This window comes from Diadema antillarum, unplaced genomic scaffold (genome assembly GCF_040938485.1).
Source record: "Diadema antillarum isolate AM-2024a unplaced genomic scaffold, OU_Dant_1.0 seq00000358_RagTag, whole genome shotgun sequence".
NCBI classification, from domain to species: Eukaryota; Metazoa; Echinodermata; class Echinoidea; order Diadematoida; family Diadematidae; genus Diadema; species Diadema antillarum.
The window spans coordinates 529,756-542,663 of record NW_027271364.1 but is presented as its reverse complement, the minus strand read 5'-3'; the positions used below and the strand labels follow the sequence as shown (position 1 = coordinate 542,663).

The following is a 12,908-nucleotide window of genomic DNA, read 5'->3' as shown; positions in this document are numbered from 1 at the left end:
CTCGATTTTAGTTTGGTTCAATCTGCCAAAGATTGACAGTAGGTAGAGAAAAGATTACACTTCCAGATGAGACCAAAAAAAAAAAAAAAAAATTGAGTCTGTAGTTAAAACCCGAATGACAAACATTTTGTAGTTTAGTCCATTACAGAAAATTTGCGAATATTTCTGGGTTTTGAGCAGGGCTATCTCATATAAATGTCACTATTACATCATGATATCACCCTTACATATTCACTTTCGATCTTTTTTACTGGTCTTCTTCAGGGCTGGGTTTATGGTACAATTGTAATGGACATGGTGGGTCTGGCTGATTGCGTGCGTCTTGTGTCGGTTGGGCACCATCAAACTCGACTCCTTCCACTGCCATATCACGACCCAAGTCTTGAAGAAGATCCGACCCACGAGAAGGTCAAAGCTTGGCGTCCAAAAGGCTAAGTGAACGAAACGGCAATGTACCACTGGCTCACTCTTAGTTATTCAATTATGTATACACCACACTATCATAGCCTCTTCCAAGTACAGTCGTGACAATATCATGGAAGGTATTATCGATACATAGTGTCGAGAATGGTATCGTATCTGACTATGACGTCACTGTCCTCTGCGGTTGTTGCGGCTGTGTTGCGGTGTTGTTGGCGGTGGTGCCACCATCGTCCGCAGATTCATCCACCTGACCGTTGACGTAGTCAAATCCCTTAAAAAGCACGTAGACCACAACGGTATTGACGGTGTTGATGGCCGCCAAAACCAAAAAGTAGTAGGCGAGGTGGCCGTTGTTGATATCAGGTGGATACCACTCATCCCCTGGAAGCAATGGTGGTGATAATGAGAAGAAACGAGCTTAATGATGACATCACTCGGAAAATGATAATGAATGACAACAAAAATGAAAACAGAGAGAACACATGCAAGAAAAAAACTTAAGTTAGCCGATAGTTGTCTTTGTACTTACATAAGTGTACCTCGTAATATTTCTTTGTGCGATTGTACTGAAAAAAAAAGAGCTTTTCACAGGTGCTCATCCTTTCGTAGAATGCAGAGTGTATAGTAGGTATTGAACTGGAGATGAAATTAGCAGTCAATCTTACTGCGTCATAATAATTGTTAATCTTAGTTTAAGATGTGCTCTTTTCCTATATCGTCAGTAGTCCCGAAATGATTATGTTTCAAGCTATGTATAGTTGTCTGAGCTGCGCTCCTGCTGTCGTACATTTTTGTGTTTACAATAAGCTCTGTTTAGCTTGATGTCGTATGCTTTACAGCTTGGGGTAGTAGACACACATAATATTCGGTTCGCCGTGTTTTGACTTTCCTAGCCTACTTTGGCAGATAGAATCGATACTTCGATCGCATTGGTACGTTCAACGCTTTATAGCATACCGATGGAAAGTACTTGAGGTTCACTTTTTTTTTAATTGTGTATGTGTTTCCCCCTTCCTGTTAAAAGTTAGAAAGAATTACGAGGTATGATATAGCACATGTCTTTATCATGGATTAAGTGGCAGTAAATTATGGTATGATGGTATGGTATGGTATGAATCATTTGTTTTTATGAACAATTCGTTCATGTCGTTACGAGTGAGTTTACAGCCTGGTCCCACAGATGGGACCGCCAGCTACCAAAAAATACTGGTGACTATCAACAAACCAATCTGCGACCAAACACCAAAAATATGATCGGCGACTGGATGCAGACGAGTTGCCGATATGTTCTTGTCATAGTCATCTTTTCTTTAATCATATACATCTTATTCTTGCTCACTATTTCAGTTCAGTTGCTTGTGCTGCTGCATAGGTGACAGCTTTGACAATTCGATGGCTTCAATTGAAATACATGGCTCATTTACACTTGGAATATAAACCAGACAGACCAAACTGATAAAATATACCTTCTGTAAGCGCGTTTATGGCGGGAACCAGAAGAATTCCTACCAGGTGACCCAAAGTGAAGTAAAAGAAGAAGATACCGGTCAAGGTAGCCGGGAGGAGCTGTAGCGACTGTTTGAAGGCAAACTCGAGTCCTGGATTGAGAGAGAGAGGGAGAGCGAAGGAGAGAGAGAGAGAGAGAGAGAGAGGGGGGAGGAAAGACAGGGGGGATAAGAGATGGAGAGTCACAGAGAGAGGGGGAGGGGAGAGGAATGGAGAGATGACACATCATAGAGTTGCCTCATACCTCGTCCATGTTAATTTTATTCGTAAGCCCCAGTCACGTATAAACACTGATCCTCAAGAATCTACAAGGCAATCTCTGGATCATGCCGGCAATGATCCGAGTAGTTTCGGGATATTTTTGCCCTAGATGGACTCTCAGCGAGCGTTGATGACTGTACACATGGTATCAACACGGCAGCTACACGGATGAGGCCGGCCCAGCACGGTATCTGCACGGCATCTACATGGCACTTACACGGACCATGCCGGACCCACCCGGCAACTACACATGCCGGAAGAGCGTCTACACGGAACATCAAGGCGTCTACACGGACCAACATGGTAGCTACACGGACCAACGGCAGCTACACGGACCTCGTACGCCGGTAGAGGAAAATCAGCCGTTAAAAGCGAGCTGATTTTAGATTTTCATCAATCTTCTCGTTCTCGTCACGTAGGGACCATGTAGATCCATGTCAATCCCTGCAATACCTTGTTTGAATGTGATAGTCCGTGTAAATGCCGTGTGGCTGCTGTGTAGGTCCGTGTAGCTGCCTTGATGATCCGTGACTGTCTTTGGACTGCCAAGGATACTCACGGCGCCTACACGGTCGTTCCAGGCAGCCACACGGACCTTTACGGCAACTACATCGCAGCCACACGGATCATCTCGGATTGCTCGGCCAACACGGCAGTCCCCGGATGACGCCGAATGTTTTTGACCTCCAAAAATTGCCGTGTTGGCCTCTCGGATGTCCCCAGATCGATACGGACCTACACGGTCCTCCAAGGATGCCCAAGGCTTTAACACGGATCTCTCCGCGGATCACCCCCGATCAGATCCGGGGTGATCCGGCCTGTCTATGTGACTTGGGCTTTACTTTGTAAACTCTGATATACTATAACAAAGACGGCCGTGACAGCGTAGAATTGCAAGCAGATAGTTAGATTCCGAACTCGCAAAGAGGAATCAAAGGATAAGAGCTACATCTACACCGATAGATCAATAGATGGCCTATAGCTGTTCTTATCAAGCTATATTGCCTCCATCTGTGGTGCGGATGTGTTACGTTCTTTCTTTTGAATATTTTTCAAACTCTTTTCTTTCCTGTATTGGTGTCGTTGATGAGAAACATTAAACTTGTGGCCGCCTCCGAAGAGGTCGCCTGTATTAGACATGAGATTATGACGTCACTTCAAGAGCTTCGTCATAATTCATTTCGAGTAATCACACAAGTTAACGTCAAGAAACCAATGCAAGCCAATTTCCCCAAGAAAAGCTCTCCGTATTCTATAATAGCGAAACTCTAACTTTATAAACAGATTAAACTTTGCACCTTTACCAATGACATACTGGAAGCACCTTTACGGGTGCAATTTTTCACGGTTCAAACCAGTGTCACAACGGGAGCCTCCTGGTGTGCACCATGTCAGTGAAATCGACCATTTTCTTCCTGATTTGGCCGACATCACCATTTCCATATTTCCAGTTATTCCTCCCCCATTTTTTTTCTCTAAATGACGTTTACGAAAAATTGTATGCCTCTAGCAATAGCTTTATCTATCAAAGGGAACAAGCACACCAACCTGCAATGTATATGAGAACGTCGGCTAAGGCCATGAGTAGGTACTGTGGAATGATGTAGACCAGGGACAGATCGGACACGACATACGAAAAATTGTATGCCTCTAGCACTAGCTTTATCTATCAAAGGGAACAAGCACACCAACCTGCAATGTATATGAGAACGTCGGCTAAGGCCATGAGTAGGTACTGTGGAATGATGTAGACCAGGGACAGATCGGACACGACATACTCGATGCCATCTCCGCTTGTGATTACCGAGCTCCCTCCATCGGCAATGATATTCAGCCGAGCGCTCTCTACGGCAGCTGCAAACAAAACCGACAGCGTGGCGCACACGAGGCCCCAGGCTGGTCCAAAGCAAACGAACAGGAGACGAGTTACACCAAGCTAAAGACACATGCAATTCAGTGAATGCTATAAGAGGACAAACAAAAATAACTTGCGACCGTATGCCATCACTACATTCAATGAAGAATATGTCCAGCTCAAGCTTTCTCGTCCATTAAGGCAACGTAGTTCTGGTATGTTATGATTTCTGGCCTCCTTTGAGAGACACGATCTCTAGTTGGAAATAATCTATTTGACGAAATCAAATTGCCGACATTCTGAAGACGAAGTATCCTAAATACACTGTATTGTCTCCTTCTTCTTCTTCTTCATCATCATCATCATCATCATCATTATCATCACCATCATTATCTTCATCACCATCACCATCACCGTCACCGTCACCGTCACCATCACCATCACCATCACCATCACCATCACCATCACCATCACCATCACCATCACCATCACCATGACCACCACCATCATCATCATTATAATCATTATCATAATCATCACCATTTTATCATCATCATAATCTTCACCATCATCATCCTCATCATCGTTATCCTCAAGATCTGACCACATTACTCCTGTTCTCCAATCCCTCCACTGGCTCCCCATACATCAACGTATCACCTTCAAAATCCTCCTTATCGTTTACAAGATATGTAATAATCTTGCTCCATCTTACCTCAAAGACTTAATTTCTTTCCGCTCCTCCACTTCAACTCGTTCTCTTCGTTCTTCCTCCACTCTCCAACTATCACATGGTCCCCGCACCTGCACCCGCTATGGTGATAGGGCTTTTTCTGTAATTTCCCCGTCTCTCTGGAATAAACTTCCTCTCCATATTCGTAATGCTGATAACGTTGATAAGTTCAAGTCATTGTTGAAAACTTATCTGTTTACTCAACTTTAATTATGTTGTTTTGCTGCTGCATGTTATATCATAATACGTATATTTAAATGCTGTATTTTATTTTAATGTCATACTTCTTTTTTTTCCCGGATCGATGCGCTTAGAAACATCAGTATTAAGCGCTATATAAATGTTATTCATTATCATTATCATTATCGTCACATCGTCCTTGTCATAATCATTACATTCATCATTTTTATGCAGTAGCATGCCTGTTACAGAATTCGGCGGTTATTTTCAGTCAACATCGTACAAGGCCTCCGAAAATAATATGGACTGCATGCTACAGTCTGTGGACTCACATGTTCGGAAGGACACCGTGGTTGAAACGAGGTGCTCGCTGAGGTATGGGTAAACGTAGACATTGACAATGGGTGCCAGAGCTACGCCGACTGCCGGCAGGATGGAGGTCACGATGTCGGGAGAAATGGCGTGGCCGAAAATCTGAGGTCTGAGATGTTGGGCTTGCTCCAAGAATGAGGACGATGTCTAACACATTTAGAAGATAACATGATATGCAAATCGAAACTGTAACCCCATTTCATGTTTCAGTCGACTACAACAGCTAGAATGAAATGCAATATGGCTGCAAATTTGTACTCAAAATGTAAAAGAACGATAAAGACGTGGTACTTTAAACAAGATTTCATGAAACAAAGTAAAGAAAATCGAGAGAAGGGAAAGAACCGGAGAGAATGCTTGTGTTCACGGCACAACTAGATAATTGGTCTTAGCTTAGAAACAACTGTTTTATAGCACGTCCTCAACTGTTAAACCATGTATGTAAAGTTTGAAATATTTACAGCGATTAGAAGGCATCTTGAAGGAAACCAAAGCCCCAAAATGAAAAACATGAATATTTGTTGAATGAAAAAGGAGCAACATCAGTAGACATGGTAGAACGCGTCGGTTAACTTAAAAAAAAAAAATGTGACAGTCAGGTTTTTTCAACGTTTTGGTGTCGTAATCGCTGGATAAGGAGTTTACTACATTTTATGACATCAGAATGGACAACACCAATCGAGAAAATGTAAAGAAAATATAACATATTTTTTTACTTTTCTAGCAAAATCAGTTGAGCCTCACTGCTTGCGCTCTTAAATTCCTCCACATCAATATTCTTCTTCCTACTGTAAAGACTACGGAACGCGTGAACAGCTGGCTTTGTTGTACTCACTTCACTTCATTGCTACTGGTCGATAAATCTTTCTTGAATTGTTAGTACATGTATGTCTCTTCTGAGGACCCACATGTCGAGTTTTATCTTACCGGTATTGTTCAAATCGTATTATTACATTATATTGTTAACATCGCGCCAAAACAACTGTTCATACGTTTGCAGAATTTGGTTATTTGTTTCCACTATCTGTATTCTTAGAAGAATGTGTTATTTCCTCTGGTATCCTTGCCTTTAATTTTTGTTTTCTATATTTTGGTCCTAGATGTTGCACCCGTGCTCTTCATCTGTTTTTTTTTTTATACTCTGTACAGGACATACGCTTAACAAGTTTGCTTTTAAGTAGGTTCCATCATATTTCTTTAGCATTTATGAAAATGGAGCCAAACTTAGGAAGATTGACCGCCATGTTGTATATGTTTACAATAATTTACAGTGCATCTTAGCCGGATATTGTGATTCACTTTATTTTATCATAATTGATGTACATTCCTTCATTGAGAAATATGAACATAAATTGAATTGAATTGAATATTAAAGAGTATACAACCAACCTCTTTCCAAAAGCATGGAAAATTATATTACCCTGACATATCTCATAACAGGTTGATGGAACGTGTATTTTTATGAAAACTATTTTTTGTAAATTCTCCTTATGAAACGAATTCTTTTCATGTTGTCCGCAATGAAATAATGTAGTATAGGTTCCTTATCCAAGGATGACTCACCCGAAACTTTAAAAGTTCATAACTTTCGTCTGGATTATCCATTTTACCTTTAATATTCACTGATTTTTCTACTAATATTGCCACTTTCGAGCAATTAATGTTTACAATTGGACGTTTCAAAGTCATTCATGGAAAGACTATAAATTCTTAATGTTGAATCTAAACTGAAGTCTTGAAATGTAGCATTAAATGGATTACATGCGGTAGTTCGTTGGCTTACAGACTTCAGTAATATGACACTTCCTGTAAAAAAAAATAAATAAAGTTTTGAATCGGGATGATGTACTATAACTAGCCAAGAACTAAGACCCCGTTTACAGTGCGGGGCTGGGCTGCGGCTCGGCCGCGGCCGAGCTCGCCTCCATTTCAGTGTAAACGCGCAAAAGGCCAAATGCGGGACCAAAATTGGAGGTGGTCTCGGCTGCGGCTCGGCCCGGCCTTTTCTCAATGTAAACGCAAACTGGGCCAAATGCGCGGCCAATTTTAGTCTGGCTTCCAGACCCTCTGCCCGTACTATTTCGTTATTCAGGATATTGACCCTCTCAACGTCAAAAACTAGTATAGTTTAAGGTGGTTTTGTCCTGCAAAAGGTTTTTCCATCGGCAAAGGCCTTTGCCCGAACGGGCCGCGGAATCCATTTGGCAAAAGGTCTGAAAACCAGACTATACCAAATTGCGTTTGTTTAGCAGAGCGCCACTACGACAAAATATTGAAAGGTTTGAATTAAAAGCGCGGCCGAGCCTGGCAGTCTGACAAAATTGCGGGGCTCGGCCGCGGCCTTGGCCGCGGTTCGGCCCAGCCCCGCACTGTAAACGGGGTCTAAGTGTCCATCGGATTACCTGGTAGCGTACAATACCATAAGGTAGAAGGGCCGAGAGCAGGAGAGAGGCGTATAAGATTTTCAGACTTGACACCACCATGTCTTCTGAAATGCCGCTGACGCTAGCAAAGTTTTGCACATAGATCCTGCCATAGTACTTGGGTGGGGTCTCGGGAGGTGTAGTTGGTGGGGGTGCGGCCAGTAGTGCTGGTCCCGGTTGTGATGTGTCTGCAGTGATAACGCCGCCGTCGTTCGAAGCGGTTGTTGGGCCAGGATCGAGGACGCCGATCAGAGGGATGGTCTCGTCGACGACGACTTCCATATCATCGACAACGGTGGATGACAAACAGCTCGGACATGAAGTACATGAGATCTTGTCTCGGATCCAGGAACAAAGATTGCCACACGTAGACTTGAGTGAGCCGGTAACTGTTTTATGTGCCACTTTAGCGACCGTTACAGCTGGTGTGGTACCTGCCCTCAGCGAGAAACAAATCCACTTAGTTACTTCAATTATACTGCAATGCTTGATGCTTCGATAACTGCAATATCTACCAATTTCCTGTACAGGTTAGTAACGTCATACAAATTTGCTAACTGGTATACTGGTTCATAAATTTTGGAGGAACTGAAAAAAAAAAATGTTTACCTGATGCTGTAAATTTTCACACTCTGTCACGTTGTCTCCTACGCAATAATAACATACAGATTGAACACAGATAAAAATAACTCTTGGTTTGTGCCATACACTGTATTATGCAATTGGAACAATGATAAATGGAACAAGTCCGGTAATGTGTTTTGTTACTCTATGTTTTATCTTTGTTGTTGTTGTTCAGACAATAACTTCGAAAGGCCATGCTGCTTTGAAATACCAAAGGAGTGGACTGACGAAACATGTCGTAACTTTTCAAAATCGGAGAAAAAACAGAAATATGAATATCAATGTTAATTTTACATTTTGGTGGTGGACCGGACACAGTGTTTTGTGATTTAAGAATCTACTCAAAGCGTCGTCTTATTTTTCATGGGGGTAGAGAAACATCCAACTGTCGTGTTTTTTGTTTAAATATAAAAAGTTTTGCTTGCATAATATCATTAAAACTGGTTAAAGCCCCTCAATGTGGCAGGTTATCACGGCTATACACTCACTGCAGACAGCTTGATGGGTCGTCTTGTAATAATCCTTGGCGTAAACGAAGAATCCCATGATTCCGAGGTTGACAATGACGACAATGACGAAGCCGACGAAGAAAGAGACTCTTGTTTGAACGAACGTCAGGCTGGTGTAGGCAATCAGAGGAGCAAACTGCAGCGCGCTGTAGAGTCTAAAGAAGAGAAGAATCAAGATTGTAGTTTAAGTTCCAGACAGTCATCTCGTGCTAATTTATTCATTTGATTAAGTCATTATTTCCAAATATTCAGACAGAAAAGAACGTCATGGTTTACACTGAATAATGTCAGTCGCATAAAATTTGAATGTAGCCATTATTTTTCATTGTATCCGGTCAACGTTGACCAAAAGGAAAAATCAAACTCACAAATTAATAGGAACATAACAATGACCGAATATTTCTATCCCCTCCTCTTATTGGTATACAATGGGGGATCGGGGGGGGGGGCGCACCGGGCGCGCCCCCCCTTTTTTTTTTTGCTAGAACAAAATAAAGAAAATAGAAAAAAATGAAGGGGACGGGGAAAGGTGCGTCCGCCCACTTTGATTTTATAAAGGCACCCCTTTTTACGGAATTCCTGGATCCGCCCGTGGGTATACACTAGTGGACATAAAAAAAGTCAGTGTAGTGTGTATTGCCAGTGTGTGGTGATGCAGTTGACAATTATTCCTTATCCCGAAGGTTTGTTAATCCACAAATGCAGAAAAGTTAGTTATTCCGAGGAAAAGTTAAACATCTAAAAATGGAAAAAGTTTGTTATTCTGGAGGTTCGAAAATCAAGTTTATCCGTAAACGAAATAATGTATGTAATTCCGAAGGCTCCTTAGTACGCACTTTTTTTTTACTTTCTAAAGGGTTTGGTTTGTTTTGTTTTTTTTACTTTTAGACTAAAAACCGTAGGAATAAAGAACCTTTGAATCAAAGCCGCAGATGTTGCAATTAGCAACGATCTTAGAGAACGTTATTTCATTTTCGGACAACAGGATATCTTGGTATGAGGAATTTGTTTGTTTCAAAATAAAGAACCGTCGGAACAATGAACCTTAGTTCACTTTTAAAAAATACAGCGTACAACAAAAGAAAAAGAAAAAAACTCTTACATGTGGAAAAATGTTTGCAAGACGGCATCACCGTACCGCTCAACCTGTGAGGCAGCAAACGGAGGTGCCGTCGTGTTGATGGCTACGACTCCCAGGCCGATCAGGAGCCGACCAATGAAGTAATAGATTTGCCTCTGATATATGGGTAGACCGTACTGCGGACCATATTGAGCCCAGTCGAAGGAAATCAGAGGAAAGACGCAGGTACCTGCGTGGACGTAGAGAGAACGAGAAGGTGGGTCAGGGTGGTCGGTGATCGGTGATCGGTGATCGGTCAATGTGTAACGTGATAGAGCAGAAATTGTGAGGAATGTCATCTTATCATTTAGTCTTCATCTAGTGTACAGTACAAAGAAATTACTCCTTTGTTTTCATCCGATTTCGTTTCTGTATTTGTCCACAGAGTGTCACTCGGTTAAGATTTGTCCCCGTTTTTTTTTTTAATTGAAGAGACGGTCAGTAACAAATATGTATTAAAAAAGGGCAAAAGAAGGACGAGAGAAGAGCGCATGGTCTAATTGCCGTCACGAGAAAAAAATTAACGCTGATGACACCAAGTCAGGAAGTGACAACTACTATTGTTTCCTGACTTTTTGATGAAAATAACTGTTTGCCTATACATACCAAAGTCCTTCCTGCGTCTCTTTTCTTATACCTCATCTCCTTTTCTTTCCGTTCTTTTCTCCTATCCCTTATCTCTTCTTGTGCGATCGCCTCAATTCTCTGCTTCTTATTCTTTGTGCGTTCTATATTAGTTGCTGTTTTTGCCTCTTCAGTTTCTGGTTTGAACACTTTAAAGGTCCTGTCTATCTTTGGGAGGAGTGATTTAAAACAATGTTCATGATATCACATTTGATGCATATGTGTAAGTCTGTTGTATCACAAAACATCCTACCATATAAAATTTCCACAATAAACCCTAAAATATAAGGAGACACAGTATTTTTCTTTATTATCAACACAACTGTAGACAGTCTACTCTGGAAACATTTTATTATAACTATTGTTCGTATTTTGTGTATTTAACAATCCTCAACATCAATAATAAGGATTCAAATTTTTAAAATTGTTGTTTTTATCCCTAACTCATATTTTAGAACTATTTTAATGCACTAATGCTAGATTTTTGTTTCATCTGCAAATGGTAAATTATAACTTTAATCGCTCGAAACACACTGCACTTGAGCTAAGATTGTGTTTCTTAAGATGTATATCACTCACCCAATAGGCAAGATACACCACCCACGTGCATTACTGAGTACGGCCCCGTGCAAGAGTCAGATATCAGTCCAATGATGGGGAAGAGGAGAATGTTGATGGCGAAGACAATGATCTCAGTGGTTTGGGCTTCGGAATAGCCATAGTCGAGGAATTCCTTGGTGAATAAGGTGAGGTTGGTGGCCACGGAGAAGAAAATGAGTTGGGCGGAAAAAGCCCCCAAGACGATGAAGAAGGTGTTGTATACAACCTCCTTCGGAACCGGTGCATTGCCGTCTGTGCCATCTATCAAGTCCCCCAGGTGCGACGCCATGTCGGAGAAGAAGCCCCCTACGATTGATGGTGCAACATCACCCACAATACTAACGACTTCAGAGACCGCATCCTCGGATGTAGCTGAAACGCTGTTATCCGTTGTGTTGGTTGTTTCATTCGCCTGAGACGATGTTGGTGGCGCAGGATTAGACGTCGTGGAAGACATCGGATCGGAAGGAGGGTTTTCCGAAGACATGCTGTCTAGATTTGCTCTTGTTATAGGTTTGTTTAGTTTATCCTGTGTGTTTTTTTTTTATGCCGGCCAATAAAGATCCACCTTATGAAGTGAGGAAACACCTAATAGTCGCCTGTTTCGAAGTAAAGCAAACAGAAGTGTATCTAGCCTGGAGAGGTCTTGCTTGAGCACTTTCATAGGACGTTCCTCGTTCCGGCCGTCAAGCAGAAGTACTGGTTGCATAAAGGACTCAGTTGATATATAGACGTCCTAACCATGCAGGGTGTCTTCTCAGTCTAGATGTAAACAAATACCTACACGCAGATAAAAAGCTATTAATTTGTTATTGCTAGAAACGATTATTTGATTCGTGGCTGAGTGCATTGCCCTTAATTCTCTTCCAAATGTTCTGTCAATTTTGAAGTCCGACAGTAGTAGTTTAACTCACCGCTTTTCACCAGGGCGAATTAAATTAAGGAGAAACTGACGAACTTAAAGCAGACGCCCAAAAAAGTGTAGAAATTATAAAAAGTTGTATATCAAATGTCGACTAGGAAAAACTTTGTTCCTGTAACTCGTGTTTCTTTGTTCATCATTCCTTATAGCTAATGAGTGTTACACTTAATAAGAACGCGACGTCATTTGATTTCCTTTTCCTTTATCATGTTTATGTCTACAGTATTTGCGAATTCTATATTTCAATATTCCAATCTCAACATAGATTTCGTTTTATTTAATCGGTTTCATTTTCAGCAAAAAATACAAACATAGAAACCATGATAATGCTGATTAAAAAAAAACAATGCACATGTTCCAAATATGTCGAAATATAACAAATTACAATGATAGTAGGTTGTAAAGCAAAACTACGTGATGTTTACTCAATAATGTTGAAAACGAATGTTAACTGAGTTGAAGGGATGGTATAATTTTGGTTGAGATGGGGATGCGTTTTTTTTTTTGTGACTTAATGATTAGAAACTACATATGCAAAATATTGAAGAGCATGCAATTATATGACCAACTAAAGATTTATCTGATGAAAATTAATTTTGAAATGGCTATATAAAAAAGTGAAACAAAGTGGTCCTAATAAAAAAAGTGATCCCACATTTCATTAGGATATGTTTCTTTCCGGACATCTCAGTTATTTCAAAACCGATTTTCGTCAAGTAAACTTTAAATTCCTCTTAGAATTGAATAATCTTTAAT

General features: G+C 41.0%; 1 protein-coding gene across 1 annotated transcript; it reads right to left on the bottom strand.

Annotated features, from left to right (window-relative positions):
- Positions 1-583: 583 nt before the first annotated feature.
- LOC139731139 (solute carrier family 15 member 4-like) lies at positions 584-11,717 on the bottom strand. The gene is made up of 8 exons (XM_071642023.1): positions 11,210-11,717; positions 9,989-10,196; positions 8,866-9,041; positions 7,733-8,187; positions 5,291-5,477; positions 3,883-4,086; positions 1,890-2,021; positions 584-804 (listed from the first exon to the last, which is right to left on the bottom strand). The coding sequence occupies exons 1-8, from the start codon at positions 11,715-11,717 to the stop codon at positions 584-586; spliced, it is 2,091 nt and encodes a 696-aa protein (XP_071498124.1).
- Positions 11,718-12,908: the final 1,191 nt, after the last annotated feature.

Excerpts from the sequence above, each read along its gene's own strand:
- LOC139731139 (XM_071642023.1), bottom strand. The coding sequence starts at position 11,717 with ATGTCTTCGGAAAACCCTCCTTCCGATCCGATGTCTTCCACGACGTCT. Across the intron at positions 10,197-11,209 it reads TGGTGTATCTTGCCTATTGG|GTACCTGCGTCTTTCCTCTG; the intron begins GTGAGTGATATA and ends ACGTCCACGCAG. Across the intron at positions 5,478-7,732 it reads ATGGTATTGTACGCTACCAG|ACATCGTCCTCATTCTTGGA; the intron begins GTAATCCGATGG and ends TAAATGTGTTAG.